Source organism: Pyxicephalus adspersus, chromosome 2 (assembly GCF_032062135.1).
Source record: "Pyxicephalus adspersus chromosome 2, UCB_Pads_2.0, whole genome shotgun sequence".
NCBI lineage: Eukaryota > Metazoa > Chordata > Amphibia > Anura > Pyxicephalidae > Pyxicephalus > Pyxicephalus adspersus.
This window is the reverse complement of record NC_092859.1, coordinates 119,739,537-119,757,918: the sequence shown is the minus strand read 5'-3', so window position 1 is coordinate 119,757,918 and position 18,382 is coordinate 119,739,537. Positions and strand designations below refer to the sequence as shown.

General features: G+C 36.0%; 1 protein-coding gene across 1 annotated transcript in view; it reads left to right on the top strand.

Annotated features, from left to right (window-relative positions):
- Nucleotides 1–18,382, top strand: part of RORA (RAR related orphan receptor A) — a 249,471-nt gene that overhangs the window by 209,802 nt on the left and 21,287 nt on the right. The window contains exon 3 of the mRNA XM_072399075.1: nucleotides 12,326–12,411. Coding sequence (XP_072255176.1) covers nucleotides 12,326–12,411 — 86 coding nt within the window. The remainder of the gene's footprint in view (nucleotides 1–12,325; nucleotides 12,412–18,382) is intronic.

The following is an 18,382-nucleotide window of genomic DNA, read 5'->3' as shown; positions in this document are numbered from 1 at the left end:
CCTGGTGCAAGGCAGGCTTCCCTTCTATCTGCACTTTTATGTGGTCACCTGGTTTCATTTTGCAGTAGTGAGAGCTGCTAGCCTCAGTATTGTGGCTAACAGATAACAATGTCATCATGTGGCTAAAACATCTACTCATGCTTGGAATATATGCAAACCTTCTTCAGGGTTTAGTCATGAGCTACACATCACAGATTGCTCTTGAAACAACTGGTATTGTGAACCTGTTCTGAGATACAGTACATACGGGAGCTGCCATTTCCAAACTTCTAATGGTAGTTGAATAGCAGTTATGTTAACCCACCATTTTTTTTTTTTTTACTTTGAGTCACTAACCTTAAGCAAGGGAAATTGGAAAAAAAAATCAAAAGTCTATATATATATATATGTATGTGTTCAGGGGCAAGAAGGTCAAGGTGAAAGCCAGGCAGTGTTTTCAAGAGCAACTCCATAATGGTGCCTTTTTATGCATCTCATAGGGCTCTTTTGCTGCATAGCTTGGAGTCTTGGGTCTTTTACTGGTTTTTGTATTTTGATTTGATGGTTGTTGTGTTGATCACAATGGGGAACCATATATATGAAACCAACAGTAGCAGTGCAGTCTTAGAAGTGGGCAATGGTTAAAAATGTACGGTTAATATACAGAGACATCTTACATATCTGATAAAGTATGACTTAGGAGCTAGGATAGGAAAGATGTTAAAACAATCAAAGAACTTGCAATTGTTTATTTTTGGTGTGGTTGCTTTTTTATTGTCCTTGAGTTCAGAGGGGAGAAATACTGAATATAATTCACATACGTGTATGAATCAGAACTCCAGTGTCATCCATGGTTACTTGTAACTGATACCTTTTACATAAAGAGGGAAGGCTGATGTTGCTTACGTAAAATTCATGTACATTCTGATAACTGATATCTATCTTGTCAGCCGGTAAGGTTATAGTCCAAACATATCTCTCATGAACAGCCTGAAATCAGATACAGTAAATCTGAATATCTTTTCTTAGTGTTCCAGCTGCTTAAAGGTAGTAGATTATCATCCATAAAACATTTTAGGTTAATATATGACTTTTAGTTCTAATAATACTCTTTATTTTCTGGGGGCCATTTAAAGTAGACCATTTTTCAAAGCAGAACCCTCAATTACTATTGTAAGATTCACAAAAATTGTTAAAATACCTTTTCTAAAGTAACTGAAACAGTAGACCCCTTCGAGCATATAGTCAAGTGCTTGGTGGGAAAGGTGAAAACCAATGTTCAGGTAGAGCCTAGCTTCTCCTTAACCAATTCAGCATAGAACGTTCCACCAACACTGGGAAATGATCACATAAATGGCCCATTAAAAGGGAGCATCCTGGAGTCCAATACCTTGTGTTCCATTTTGTTAAATAAATCTAAAACTTTTTATTGTTCTTTAGTTCCTCATGAACATGTTAAATTAAAATAATATGCATCTAATAATTAGAAAATAGGCTCTATTTGTATTGGAAAAAATGTATTGATATGACGAGGTGTGCTCCTAAAATGAAAGCATAACCATATCTGTGCATTACTTTTTTTTAGTTCCTCTAGTTTTCCCTCTTTAGTTGTACTCTACACTGATTTGTTCATGAACTTGGCATGATGGCTGATTAATCAGGCATGGAGTTTTTATGATCTCCCTGTGTTTGTTTTGGTTTCCTCCCATATCCCAAAAACATCACATGCTATGCTAGGTATATAATGACTATCATGGGAACATTAGAACCTACAATTATGATGAATTTACTGTACAACTTTGGGTATATGTAAAACTAGTTAAGTACCTGTGTACCAGGCTGTTGTCTAGTGGTATCAGATAAATGGAGGGATTGTGACTGTGGTACAAATTATAGATACACTGCTAAATATGGAATTGAAATGAGTTATAGACCCTGATATATTAAAGCTCTCCAAGGCAGGAGAGATACACTTTGATCAGTGAAGCTGGGTAATATAGCAAACCAGGAATGAAAAACACCAGGAATCAAAACATTTGCTAGCAAGTGATTTTAAGAAATCCATTCCAGGTTTTTTGGATCACGCAGCTTCACTGAAGAAAGTGTATTCTCTCCAGCCTTGGAGAGCTTTTGTAAATCAGGGCCATAGAGTGAAAATATATATATTTATATTATGTGAATCTGGCAATGAGGTCCTATATGCCTGTCTTACAGCACAGTCATGTTTTCTTGAACAAACTAAAGCAGTCTAGTTTTTTCAAGAAAACATCTCCAGTCTGCTAAACAAACCTTAAAGCGGAAGTAAGATCAGTCTAACCTTCGGAAAGTTTCTTCCATTGGGTCCCGCGTCATATCTGTCTTCAGACAGGTGCAGAGGGAGGCGCCAGGCGCTGACATCTTCTCTCTTCCGCCTTTCTTCTTCCTACTTCACCTAATCACGCACTGAGCAGGCGCAAGATTGGGTGACGTAGCTTGGGAAAAAACTTCCCAATCTCACTGCGCATGTGTGAGATGCTCGGGCATGCGCAGAAGGAGCAGCCTAATGCCTCCTGGAATGCGTGTCGTAGGTATCCCGGGAGGCTCTGCACTCTGATTCATTCTTGATCGCCTAGTTGATCAAGAATTAAGGGGGTGGTGCTTCATCTTTTTTTTTTTTTTTTATGTTAAAGTGTGTAGCATTTAAAAAAACACAGACAAACAAAATTTTTGCTTTAAAAAAAAGGGTTGTACCCTTTTATGTAAAGTAAAAATTCTGAGTTTAGGTACACTTTAATATTACAGCAATACACCAGGGAATTATCCTATTGGCATGAGCCCTCTTAGCACATACAGTATGTGCTGCAGAAAAACGTGATTGGACCCCCTCTGCTTCCCTTCTCTCTTCCAGTCTAGTTAGTACTGCCAAGGCAGCTGATATTAATACAGAAATAAAAATATTGCATTAGTTTAATTAGATGAATACATGCCTGCATTAACTTGCTTAGTTTTTTTACTTTATGTGTGGTTATTTGTGTGTCTATGCAGTTGTTTGGGTATATTAACATGTTTCATTCTGATCTAATTTTGGTTTTCATTTAATAGGCAACACGTTTAAGCAGGTGGAAAGGTTTCCATTTCTCTGAGCTTGTGATGTAACAGGTGTGCAGTGATCTGCTGGGAATAGCAGCATTATGTAAGGTGTTCTCTGCCTGTTTTGTATATCGCACACTGTATAATTATGTGTGCAGTACATACAACTTAATAGATTCATACGTACCTTGTGTTCTTATACAGCAATTTGCGAATTTGATTATGCAATCAAAGCATCACACCTTTTTGTACTGTTGACAAAGCATCCTATGTGTTGTTCTATGGTCCCATGTATAACAAAATAATAACTTTTTTAATTTTGCCAAACTTTATTATATTATTACAGTTCTGTAAACATGATCTGTATAAGGTATTGCTATGTGATTTGCTGAGCCCGCCCGGCATTGTTTCATGCTGTACTCATCAGGCACCGCGATAAGCATATGTTCAGAGCAGAGAGGTTTGCAAGTCTGTTTTAACACCTTCGTTAATCAAATACAGATTCTCAGTCTGTGTAATTGAGGTGTAAAACTGCAAATTTGTGTTGACACAGGCAGCTTTGAAGTTTTGAGCAACTTTTGCCATGTTGGAAGTCTGCTGCAAGATAAAAAGCATTGCCTGTGTGATGTATATAACTAAAGTTATACATAGTACGATAAAATGCATATATTTTATTTTTTTCATATAACTGAATGTATATAACATTATTTAGTCATGTAGTGGCAACCCTTTCTTCTTGACTATTTATAGTATACTATAAATACTGTGTGTAAATCCTGCTACTATAATCATATATGATGCTATGCTATATTACTATACTATAAATTCAGAGAGGTAGGTCATCCAAGGCACTGGTGATATCTTGCATATCTTACAACCTTCTGAAATGAAAAAGAACACCTTTTAGTGCAAAATAGGTACAGAACATCCACACCTGCCACACTTCTAGCTATGTGGACCTTAAATAATATGCAAAACATTATTGGGCACAATAAACATAACAAACATAACATAAAGTAGCATGTGCTTTTTTTTTACTTTTTTAGCTAATTACTGTTTTTACCTAATGCTCACATATCAAATGCAGAAATTTATGAGATTAGTTTGGTGTGACAGACTTGGTAGGTAAATATAGAATATTTATAGAGGTTTATTCATCAGACCAAAAAAAGGGGACAGCTGGCAAGGATCGAAGGACAAAGGGGAATGTTCTTCTAAAAATGAAGGACAGCTTGGAGCAATGTATCATTGAGCTCTCTCTTATATTTGAGCTCATCCACCTAAAGGACATTTCTGCAAGGTGACTGTTAAAGAAAAATCTCACACACTGTGATAGTTTGTTGATTGTTGGTATTTTAAATTTTAAGGCCTAAGGTAAACCCTAACTAGATGTTGTTTAGTTTTAGTTAACATAAGCAGTAAAAAATTCAGTGTTTGCCGCTCCCAGGTGGCTACGTGCAACCACTAGGCACCTGATAGCATAACAGGTGGTGCAGGTGTTTACAAGGAGGTGCAAACGCTGAGCATGAGCATACCTGTGTGTTTTCACTTTTTTAAAATTATTTTTTAAATGAAACTGCCTGGAAGAAAATGCTTGGAAACACATTAAAAGGCTTACATAGGTGTTGAGAAATTGTTCCATTTAAATATATGGAGGTGGCAATCCGCCCTTCTCCCCTTCATGTAGTGTCTGAAAAAATGTGCGGCAATGATGATACCACCACATGTATAAAATGACAAAAAATGGGACCATTTGTTCCAATTGTAACAATTTTTGCCATTTTAAAGCAATAGAACAGTTTAGGACGGCTTGCAAAGACAATTCATGTGAACTAAGTCTTAGGCTACGTACACACATCAGATAATTCTTGTCCAATTCTTGCTCCAGGGCTGGTATCGGACGAGAATCCCACTTGTGTATAGTGGCCGTACGACGTCCTGGCGAATCCATGGATGTTGAGTGATGAACGACCGCAAAACAAGTAAAGGGGAGAGAGCGCAGCGGGATGCCGATCACTCATTCTCCCCCCTACCCTCTCCATAGAGCAGAACAGTGCTGTATGTACAGTGCTTGTTCATGCATCTTTCAGTCTTTTGTCATTGGTAAGGATCGTGAAAGATCCTTTCCAACGGCAAAAGTCTTGTGTGTGTACATAGGCTTAGTAAGCAATGTGTATAAATAACAATTGTCTTTTTAATTTACTTTATTTTGGTGCTACTGGGATGCTTTACTTTCTTCCTTTTTATATGCATTTACTTATTTAATTTCTCAGGACAGGTTACCTGATAATGACTGTAATACACCATGCCTATATGTTGGCTTGTAGTCTGCAGTGAAAGTTTGTGTGACCAGGAAAAAACTATAGGAAGAGAAGGACTGAGTGTTATATAACAGGGAATGCCTGAACAAAGGCCTTCATGGCACAATTGCCAGGTATTACTTTAATAAAAGCTAATTTAAAAAGAGATTTAGGTAAACGTGTTTACGTATCATTCAAATGAGCTCCAGGAAAATGGAAATTTAAAAAGCACACCATATATATAAACCTGTTATTTAGTCACTATTAGTCATGTATTTTTTGTTTAACTTGCATGGGTACCCAAATCATTCTTTATATTGAATTGCCATAACACGTAATAAGTAGTCTTCAGATTGGGAATTGAAGGGGCAGCACTCAGGAGTGTGCTGTATTGGAACACTTATACAGCTTACAAGAAAGTAGAGCTCAGAATAGCCTCATCCATGTGTGGCTTCAACTTCATTGTCCATTGACAAGCCAGGGTTAGATTGTTAATCAGTTTGCATTGCTAAACAGAAGATTGGTTGACTAGAACATTAGAATAATAATTCAAAAAAAATCTGAAGGCATTTAGTAAAGTCGTGGGATATTAGATAATGAGTTGTAATTGGATAATAATTGTATTGATGCATGCTGAATAAATAGTCTATTTTAGATTTCTTTCTGTTATATATCAGTAGAATTATGTTTGGGTAAGTTAGACATATGCTATAGAACATTAATCTGCATGGCTCTGGTAATATCCTTCAATAACTCTGGTTATTTCAGAAATATTTTGCTCAATACACTTTAGATTTTTTGTAATACATTAATTTACTAAACCAGGTTTACTTGATAAACTGGAATGTCTGCCATTATTCTCAGTGTGTGGTTTATAATAGTAACATGTAAAAGAGATTTGCATACAGAATCTTAAATTTTGTAAAAGCAAATTTATGCACCACAACAAGCAGCAACATGCTACTAATAAAGGACACCTGTAGGGGAGGGGAAAAAACAAACTAAGCCCATGACTACATAGTGGGAAACATGAGTTAATTCAAGACTCTGAGATTCTTTGAACTTTTACAGTTCCCTTAAACTATCAGGCATGATGCACAAATGTATACCCACTATACCTTCCCAATGCTTTGCTCGGTCTCATAGTCAGTCACCAAATAAAGGGTTTGTGAAATCCTGCCTAGCATTGTGCAAGGTTCTGTCCTTCGATATGAAAGCTTATGGTGGATTCTGGTGTCACAAGAACTAGGTAGTTGTGGAAAGATTGGGCACCTTAAGGTACCATGTATGAAGAAGCAGACTTAGTTTGTGGATTTTTCACTTTATTGGACACTTCCCCCATTGGGTATCCAGTCATAACTACAGGTTGTGAATTAATTCTCATTACGCAGATGGCAGAAGAAGAGTGAAAGGATAAGGGCTAGAACTGATATTGTAGCCTGAGCATATAATACCTCCATTGACATGTTTTAGGGCCATACCCCTTCAGAAAACTTTCCCTGGCCCCTAAGAAATATCTCCATCTCATAAACTTACTGGCTTCATTACCATTTCTCACATACCTGAAGTGATTTATTTGTAGATTGGTAATTTCCAAAAGTGGCTGTTGCCTTGATGTTGCCTTACCACCTAGTCAGGTGCAGCTATTGTGCATTATTCCATAGTAAGAATTAAGCTATTTTGTTTCTTTTTTTAATATGTTTTTTTCTTTTTTCTGTCTAGGCAGATAAGCCATGTATTCTATGATTTGTGAAATACTGCATACCATCATACCCAATTGTTCTGCAGGCATCACATCATTTTTCTACAAAGGAGAAGGTCCTTCCAATCATGCCATCCTGCACAGTCTGATTTCAAGGAGATTTATTGCAGTACTGTAGTTGGTATCAGGACCCTGGACATCCTATTTAACATGCTTAATTTACCCTGGAGTGTTTTATCCGTGTGCAGGCATTCAACACTGTATAACGTATAGTGTTCTCATTATGAGTCTTAAAACTACCCCGCGTCATTAAGCATTGTGTTAGTTATGGGTAGGTCCTAGTTGCTAACCATAAAAGTATGTTAAATAGTATTTACAGTTTGTACCAACATTTTAAATGTCTTTATAAACTTTAGGAAAGGTAAACATCAACACTGATAGTCAATGGTAAACCCATTTGAAATAGTTATTTTAGATATAGGTGTATCCTGGTGGACTTTTATATCTTGTATAGACCAACAGCACAATATCTCTACTATTTCTCCTTGCTCAGCTGACAGTTTTGGGTAGTTTCACATACCTATGGGCAAAATTTAACAGTCACCAATAGGCACTTTTAATGAACTTGTTTATTCACTCTCCATTAAAGGTTTCGAATGGAGAGATCTTTAATAGCATGTGCACTTTACAAAGTCAATGTAAGTAAATTAGATGAGCAAAAGAATGCTAAATCATTTGTATGGGAAATGTGGTTGGGTATTCAAAGTTATTTTCTTGCATATGAATATTTAATTTGTAAAAAAGATTACATTTTTAATTAAGTAATCAACCTAATATCATACAGACAGCATACCTCTAGCCTACAGAAATTTTGGTTTCTGTTTCCAATCTGGAGGAGTCCCTACTTTTTTTTTATAGTTGCCAAAAGAACACCCATACAAGACTTCAAGTTTGTTCTAATAGAAATCACTTTTCTAAGGGTTTGCATATGAAAAGTGTGATAACATGAACTTATATTGTGACTCTTGTTACTATTCAGGTTTTCTGTTTCATTATGAATTTTGTACAGGAGAATCGATAGTTGGAAGAAAGCTGAATAGTTTTTTTGGGGGCAGTACATTTTCTGGTTGGTACACTTTAAACACATGAATCTGTTAGTTCCTTGTTTTCACTATTTTGTCTAAAATTTCCTAGTTGAACATCAAAGGGAGTAGAGCATTCAAAGAATGGGTTGTTTCTAGACTTAGATCACTGGTGGATATTACGTTCAAACTGATTGGAGAGTTTAGGTTAGAAATATGGAGTTATTGTGAATTACAGCTAGGTATACTTTAGTTTCTTACCTGCTGAGGTAGGCCACCTGAGCTAGGTTTCTGCCCATAATAAGAAGTTTAAATAAATATGTTTGTAACTACATACTACAATGCATCTGCTATGAAAGACTAAGCTTTCCAGTGGAGGGCTATGCATTTGTAGTTTTACTATGTAAAGCTAGGCTCTGCCGAGCTTTGCTATTTGTAAGGATGTGTTCTTTATAAAATACGCAGTAATAAATCCTGTTGAGAAGACAAATGCATGACATGTTCAATTGGCAGGGCCAACATTTTTCAGAGCACACCCACTCCTAGTAAAGCTGCATATATTTAATCTTTTGGCTCAAAATTTCATAATATGCTAAGTCAGTTTAATTGGTTACGAAAAAAGACTCAAAGTCTTCGAAATGAGTATGTTCTATTCTAGCATGTTGGCCTTCCATTTAACTTCTAGTGCATATATTAATGTGGTAGGGACATCATATTGTGAGCTTCTTTAGGGTTGGATATACTATAATTCCACAAAAAAAAAACATTATTATATAGATGTAATTTTGGACATGTCAAAAAGAATCTAGAAACTAACTGGAAGAACTAGAACCTTTACCATTACAAAGCAACAAACTCAATAGGCTTTACTTTCATGTTTTCTACATTTCATTTTTACTTTAGCATATGAATAAATTATTTGTATAACAAATATTATTTATTATATGACAAAGGACTCCCAGAGCACTGTTGGTTATCAGTGGAGAGGGGTACACAATAATGTGTACATTTTAGCACTACTGGTATTACTTAAGGTAAAGAGTAACTAGAAAAACACTGAAATGCCCTACCTGTTAGCTAAATTATTATTTAATATTTCATATTTACCTGGCTTAAAAATAATGAAGAATAAAATATATGTTCAAAACCATTAAATAATTTGTGATGTGGCCAGGATTCGGGTTTACAGCAAAGCATGACTTGTTCAATATATTGTACATTATATAGGGGTTGCAAATGACAGATACAGACAGTGACACAGGAGGAGAGGACCCTGCCCAGAAGAGCTTACAATCTAGGAGGATGGTTTTCGAGGTGCCAAGAAAAACAGACTTTCTGATAAGATCTCTATCTTCTTCATTACTCAAAAGCTGTATTCCCTATTCCAAGACACCTGCTTGGAGTAAAAAAATGTGTTTTTCCTCTTGTGTCACAGGGAAAACAGCAGATGTTAATATCAAGTATAGTTCTGAGCTTAACTGAAGTTGCTTCATTCAATCTCTTTTGCTTACTTTGCAGTGGGTGCTACTTGGATTGAAGTGTTGGGGCTCTTGTACTATTGTCGGTTTACTCGAAGGAAAACTATTTTATGTTCTCTGTATTGCAGATGAGAAGGGCAGAGATATAAAGTGGGAATGGGGATTCCTGGGAACCTTTTTTCTTAATGTTTTCACCCAATCTTTATCCTAGATGTATACATTTTTTACATTGGAATAATTTGGAAAAGTCTATGACCTGTGAGTTATTTGTAGTTGATCGCAATTCCCTGTGAAAAATGGAAAAATATTTGTTAAAAGTTGGCTGAAAACATTTAGATGCTTTAGTGGTGTCAACAGTACAGTGTTCCTTCCAACGAGAAAATCAAGTAGGGGCCTGGGGGGTTTCCAGTCATCAGTAATACCTCTAAATACCCCTGTAAACACCTAATAACTCCCCATATTTCCATCATTCAGTTTTTCTTGCTCCTCACGACATAACTATTGCTTTATTTTTTATCCTTGTGCATTCATTTTCCTCACTCTTTGTTCCATGATTTGATATACTGCAGAGTCTTCAGTATAAAGTGTCTATAGCTGTTCATATCATTATACAAATGGATATGTTCATTACCAATGTAAGCGTGTATGATGGTGGAGAGCAGTGTGATTAATATCAGTGTGCAGATAGTCAGCATCTCAGTAAAGAGCTTATTCATCATCACTGTGGAGATTCTACCATTGCAAACAGTGTAACTGTTGTCACATTTTACATATTGGCTGTGATGAAGTCATGGTCAAGACTGATTAGAGTTCCTACAAATGGTGTCCATTGGGACTGAGCCCGTGGATAATATGAGGAATTATATTTATACATATTTTCACAGCTCCATCATAATGACAAATAATTGTAAACCTGAAACAATAATCTGAAATAAAGAATTGCTTCTTTCCTTTACTCTCTGGAATAGCATAACAAATGGTGTGCATTGCCTGCACCATTATTGGATCTGATTTATTAAAGCTCTCCAAGGCTGGGGAGAATACACTTTCATCAGTACTTCCCCCACCTTGTAGATTGTAAGCTCTTCGGGCCAGGGTCTTCTCGTCCTGTGTTACTGTCTGTATTAGTCTGACGCTAAATAAATCCTGTTTAATAATTATCAGTGAAGCTGGCTGATCCAGCAAACCTGGAATGGATCTGGTCCAGGACTGAAAACATTTGCTAAGATTACCAGTTTTGTATTGTTTTGTATTCCAAATATTGCTCTAATGTAACCATTTATACAGTAGATGTATAGAAATACGGTGAGGGCCCACAGGTATAAAAATACGTAAAAGGGATATGCAGGAACTGAAACTTTTTTTTTCATTTTGGTTTTGGCTTTCTTTGTTTACAATTGGCTTCATTTAGAATTGGCTTTCTTGAATTGTGTATTATCCAAGATATATACAGGTAGATATGTATTATTCCAAGGTCTGTACAAAAACAGTGAAACATTAAAGCCATTAAAGCGCATCTAAAAAGGTCTTACATTGTATTTTTATTAGCAAGCAGCCATGGGTGTCACCCACCTGTAATGTTGTGGAGAAGCACCTTTTAAACTCTGTTTGGAAGCAGTGGTCTCTCTTCAGTATTCTGACAAGTTCCCTGCTGAATATTGAGTTTTGGTAATGACTCAACAGGGTGTGTACCAGGCTTTTCTCAGAGAGACTACTGCTTCTAAGGGCAGAGAACAGGCTTTTCTTCCCAAGTTGTCACTGCTTTCCAAAGAAAACAACCATTATACTGAAGGTTCTGTTGAGCTTTGATTCCATAATTAGAGACGCCAATTTTCCTATCAGTCTACAAGGGATTTTTCTGCAGAATGTAGGCTGTAGTACTACCGTATGGAGTTTTACTGGTTTCTTACAACCACTGCTTTCCATAGTCCTAATTACTAAATAAAATATAGGGTATGGTGATGCAAGAAGCATTGATTGCATTAATCAGAATGGAATTTGTTTTCCTTTCTGTAGAAAAAACTGGTCATAGTTTTCAATGAGGGTTGGCTTTGTCTTCTAACAGAACCAGACTGGAGGTACAGAGGCTGAACTTGATGTACTTGTTTTATTTTAACCTAGTTATCTCTGCAATTATACTATGTAATTACATAACCCATTTTAATAATAGCATTGCATTCTACTTAGCATTATGTGTATGTAGAAACTGTTGATATGTCTAGAAAGACACAGGGTCTTGCATCAAAAATACCATTTAGAACAATGGACTCCATGAGGCTCCTTGATGTTTAGTTTGTACACTTTTGTTCATTGGGTAGCAACATATACAGCCCATGTTATGTTTTTTGGGATAGATGTAGAAAATAACAACTAGTTGTACTTCAGTTTCTCTACAGTTTATTTGAAGTGTTCAGGCAAGGTGAAGTTTGCTTCTTTTTTGTCTTCTCACTTTACATTCTGTACAAAAATAGAAAGTTTTAGCACTAAATCAAGCCTGATATATGTGCACAAATATATGTTCTAGATCTTTTGGCACCTTGTTTGACCCATTTTAATTACCCAAAAGCCTTTAGATAATGAGCAACTATAATTTTAGATGGGAGCCCTAAGGGGTAGCGGGCTTGCATCTCTGCCTGGAATATTTAGTATGGGTTCATCTTGTTCATCTATTAAAATGGAAGGTAATTAACTCTGCTCTCTCCTCTCATTCTGCAGCTCAAATCGAAATAATTCCGTGCAAAATCTGTGGAGACAAATCATCAGGGATCCATTACGGGGTCATCACCTGCGAGGGTTGCAAGGTACAGTATATGATGAAATGGGATCACATTTTTCTTATTACTAGGCATGGCAAACTTGCATAGCATTTTGGAAGTTTAGAATATGAAACCTGAGAATAGCACGTAGGTGTCTGCATCTTCATTACTAACTTATTGCAAGCTTTCATAATGAAATACACTGTTCATATATTAGTTTAGCCCTGGCATACTTAAAGGATCCTCTGTATTTATTACAAAGTATGGTGGCTGCCCAAGTTTCTTCAAGTTTTGTGTTTATGTATGCAGTCTTGTATTAAAAGGGAAGAAAATCTGTGCCAGGGTTTTGTTTCACACAGTGTCCAATAGTGCGAAGAGTGTCGGTGACATCTAGTTTCATCGCCATAGGAAAGCACTGTGACAGGATCGCCAGAGGACTATAATAGTTTCATAGTAGGACAGGTTTTTCAGGTGCAGGTTTTGGATTTTTTGTTCATGCCCTTCATATTTTTTTTTTTTGTTTGTTACTTTTTTTTTTTAACCAAGTACATGTTACAACAACTGCTTTACTCTGCAGCAGTAATACTGCTCTATCCCATGTATCAGTTCTCATTACAGGGGTTCCTGTTGTCATATATGTAGACTAATTATATCTGTTGTAAGGAGACTGTAGAAAAGCTTCAACTTCATAGAGTTTAAGAGTGTTAAGATCTCTTAGCCATTTTCTACATACGTAACAAAGCTTTGGCCAGGTTGGACCTATTCAGTTTGGCATTCAGGAGGTTAAGCTATGTTTATATTAACCAATATATGATTTATCAGTGGCATTACATACAAGATTGTCCTTACCAGATTGTCCCTAATATTAAAGTCTAAGGTTTATTTATTTTGGGGTGAAGACAAGCAGCCTACCAGTATGTTCTTGTGCCTGGGTAAAACCCATTCAAACACAGTTACCCACGGAGCCACCAAGCTGTCTGATATGTGTGAAGGTTAAAAAAATAAATATGACTTTTATATCCTTTTTGGTTATATTGTTAGATGCATGAGTAACACCTACAGGTATTTATTATTTCTATCAGGGACAACATTACTTCTCTTGACGATAATGTATCTGCTTTTCTTTCGGGATCTCGTACATTCTGGTACCTGTCCACATTTACAAATGTGTGATACAGCCCTTGCTGCAGCCTCTCACCTGGTGGCCTGCAAGTGTCTGACCACTGGTCTAAGGAAATCCTCCTGCCAGAAGCAGACTCATGACATTTTCTCAGCCTAGCCTAGGTCACTTGATCATAGCTCAGATACTAGCTTTACATACAAAATGTGCTTGATTTTAGCTTCTCATAATATTGTAACAGTACATTATATATTTTATGTCAAAATTACATCATGACGATGTTACTGAAAGATTATTCCTAAAAAAGGCAAGAAATAACTAGATTTGTAGAGTCAAGGCTTTCTGTCTCCCTGACGGTTAGTGGGGGGATATTTAGGAAGTAGCACGAGAGGTATAGAAAGTAAAGTAGTATCCATAGAATGATACAGCAGAAGCAGAGAGGTACAATACAGCTTACTCTCCAGCAAGGAGAACCAAGAACCAATTTGTGACTTCACTAAATAACATTTTATTCTTGTGAGACTATCAAGCAGAAGCACAGTGGCTTCCACATAGCAGAAAACAGCTTTGGAGTTGTATGTGCAGAAATGTCAGCAGTCAAATGACAAAAGGTATATCCATCATAGAATTGCTTTGGTAAAATAAAAATATTAATTTTTTTTTGTCAATCTTTATTTTTAGAGTTCAGGTCTGCTTTTGATTTGTTATTTAAACTTCCAACCTGAAAATTTTAGAGCTCAGTTGTGACTCCGTAGGTGATCTACTATTTTGTATATTAGTTTTGTGTTTGTTTCTTGCTAAATCTTGGTTTGGGATACTTTGTGCCCAGCATTGACCTTTCTAAACTTGCTTCTTGTTTGTGATTTAGGTTTGCTGGAGCCTTAGTGTGATGTTTTTGGTTCTGATTAGATCATTTGTCTTTCATTCCACTAAGATTTATTAAAGTCTAGCATAAGATTTGAGTGTAGTTGCGGATATATCTAGTCTTTGCCATTGTTGACCTCCCGCTAGTTATCTGGCTGTGCCACTGACCCTGTGGCATCAGTTTTAGGCACATATATATACTTTTTTTGGTTTCACAAATGATAACATTACAATTAAAAATGGTCTAAAGGCAGTAAAATGGCTGCAAAATCTAAAGATGATAAGAAAAAAGAAATGTAATGCCTAGGCAAATTATTTACACTTACCATGTTACCTGTGCCCCACATATATAAGATCGTAAAGAAGAACAAGTTTTGTCACTAACCAGTGCCTACATATTGAATTTGAAACATTTTGAATGTGTGCAAATCGTACACAAAATGAAAAAAACATCCTTAAGCAAAAATTTGTTCTGTTTTTGTAAAGTAAAGGGGGACCTCTGTTAGTTAAGCAGTAACATTACAAAAATGACCTGTTTATACATATATTAAATTTAGTGTAGTCAGTATTAAACAAACTAATTGCAATAGCAAAAGTGTATTTTAGGTGAAGCAGAGAATAAATAACACATGATGAATGAAATCTAAGATGGGATTGTAGTAGGAGTACCTGAGAAAATCACGTTGGTGGTATTGTAGAAGGCAATATCTAGGAGCATCACATTTATTTTGACAATGTATGTGACCTAAATTTGGTAAATTGGCACTAATACGAAAATAAAATTGTTTAATGAATTGATTGCAATCTCCTTTTGCTGGCCTTTCATTTCATGTGTTTATCATATCTAAAATTAGTATTTTTGGTTTAGTTTTTGTGGAAAATTGCAAGTTTCCCTACTTCATTTAAATTCAGCAAGGGTTCTGTTCAGATATTGATTGAATTCCTGGCTTTGCCCAGCCTCCATGGTCATTGAACAGGGGCCACACCTTCCTTGATCATTTATTTTTATTAATGAGAATGCCAAAGGTGGATTAACAACTTCTGTAGCACCAAGGTGGAGACAACATAACTTAATCTGAGATTAGTCTAAAATATTTGCCCCAGACATTAGGTTGTTAAAAAGCCTGACAATTTTTCAGTCTACAACATCTTAAAGAAAATCTGGTATAGGACAGAATGATTGTATTATTCCATGATAACTGGATTCTCCTCTCTAGAATCTGCGTTACTTCATATAACCTAATTCTTGGCTTTGTTGGTACTAATCTATTCTTGATGAACACAAATGTGTCACTGGCTGTTGTTTTTTCCTGCTAGCATTAGGGTGTTTTTCATGTTAATTATTTCCTTATTCTTTGATTGAAAGCAGCCGTTTTTTTAGCTGAGAAAGTGGTTTTAGTTTTTTTTTTAATTTCCAAAGTATTCCTTTGTTGTAGTAGACCTTCATCCATGGTGTGAAGCAAAACAGGCTGAACATTTGGTGGTTAAACCAAATCTATACTTTATATGTTTGTACACCTGAAATACAGTTTTGCTATTTGTTGATTTTATAAGCACATATTACGTGTTTTATGCAAGGTTTATCAATGTCATTTGCTCCTTTGCGCCATGCCTGATACATAGAATATGTAGAAGAATTATGTGAATCATACAAGATCCATATCCAATCATACAGATATTCTGTTGAGTATAGTATTGTACTCTTTCTAGAGGTCAATATTTTCATAGGGTCATTTAGATCTGTTTCCTTCTATGCTTATTACAGTAATGACCAATATCAAGCTCAGTGGGGGATATTTCTTCATTCATTTTGCTTGTCAAGTAAATGCTAAATTGGAGCAATGAGACATTGTGTGTCAGGTTTACTGCAAAATTGCACTTTGGTTCCTTAATTCTTCCCTCAGTCCTCTAAAGTAGCATTGTAAGAGAGTAAAACCTGCCCCTGACCTCTTCTTCAAAATTTAGAAAATCTGTTGTGGTTGGTTTTCTAGTAATACAGACACAGGCTTCTAACACACCTCAAAACTGTGGCAAACACTCTAATAAATGGTAGGCAGCCTGGTTTGTGTTTAATTGTGTCATTAATTTGCTTGATAAATGTCTCACGGAGTCATTTGCACGTTATTAATTGCTGATGTCCCTCATTGCAGAGCCTACAATGGCTCATATTTTCAGTAGCAGGTAGCTTGATGAATCTGTGTGACTGCAGGCAGGCATATGTCCTATTAGGATTTGGCTTGTATAAAGTAGATTTATATACATAGGAATATTAAACAATCACAGTTTTAGGAAGTATCATTGCTGACTTTTTAATTTCAGCTTTCAGGGAAGCCTATCAATGAGAAGTTTACATTTTGGTCTTCATTCCTTTGACAACATACTTGGTCCCTATTTATCATATTGTTTGTTGTTTGAGCTATACAAATATAAATGGTTACCGATATAACCCAAAGAATGGTAATGCCCTGCCAAAAGAGCCTGGGAGATAGTTGTATGAGTTGAATTTTCTACTGATAGCAACTAAAAGCATCAGTGTACTTGACGTATACGGAATTTAGGTATTGATGGTGGATATGGAAGAGTACTTCTAGGATGAAAGAAGACTTAAAAAGAAACATGGATGGGAAGTATTCTTTGTAAACTTTTTACTTTCACTGGCTTTGCCTATTAATATTATTATATTGCACTTTCTGAGAAAAAAAAAATACACATAGCGGATTTGCAAAAAGTAAAGTTAAAACATTAAACCTATTAGAATGGCCCGAAGAGAAGGTGTTTTCGGAGCATTGTATCTGCCCACTCTTCTCGTCCTACCATCAAAGGAGTGAATGCAGCTTTGTCGGATGGAAGGCACCTTCATACTGATAGAAACAGAGCAGGCCTCTGCCAGTCAAATGGAAACATGGGAGATGTGTAGGAAGATGTGTCAGCAGTACTGCGTTTAGATATTACTGACTCTGCAACCTAATACAGCAGAAAAGGAAAGTGTGACATAGACCTTGAGAACTATTTCTTACAGAGTTAACGGAGTTCTCTTACTGGTCAGGTCAATGTAATGAGAGATTGTTACTCAAAATAGTTCACTAAACATTTCATAATAAAATGTGTTAGGAAAAAGGAAACTTTATACGTGACAGCTCTCTTCTTTTTATGACTGGCTTCAAGCAAATAGAAAAGCAGGCTTCCGGTTTTGTAAAGGTCAGCAAGGAATATGATGGAAGTCTTTGAATGGGATGGGATTGGTGTTCCTCAGATTGAGGTCCATGTTCTCTTATGGGCACTTCTCATATCCTTCTGCTAGTGAACAGCGTGTGATAAAATCCTGCATGCAAATAATTATTTAAAATGTTTAGACTGTTGTTTAGAAGATGTAAAAACGCATCAAAAGGCAGGGCTATAATGTTCAAAGGGACCTTAATATGTCTGATCCCCTATAGGGAGTTATCTGGTATAAATCATTAGCATTAGATGTAGAACTTTAGGTGTATGGTTTTCAAAATGTGAAAATGTTGATGTTGCAGGTAAAGTATACTTGACATGCAACATTAACATTTTCACATTTTGAAAACTATATTCCAGTTCATAGCACCCTACTTTTTGAATGTTGTTCAGTTCTTACAAGCCAGTGGCACTGGCTTTAATTTCCTTAAAATTGCTTCTCTCCCATTTCCTATTCTGTAATCAAGGAAGATCACCAAATATGCAGGTATTTTAAGCAAAAAAGCATCATTATTATGTTGCCCTCATTCAAAAAACAGCTATCATGATAACTTTTATGATTTATTGTCTGCTTATGAATGAATTAGTGATCTTACAATTTACTGACATTTTTCCAGAGTGTCTTTCAGACCTTATTGCCACTTTATAAGAGCCTCTGTAGATCACCTCTTTGATAGTTTTTATGTCAGGATATAGACTTCAATTATAAATATCCCCTTTATTTTCTATTTTTCAAACACTCTTAATAATCTCTTTTCCAACCTGTTTACATATGTAGCATATATGGTCACAATTAATGTGAATGGACTGAAT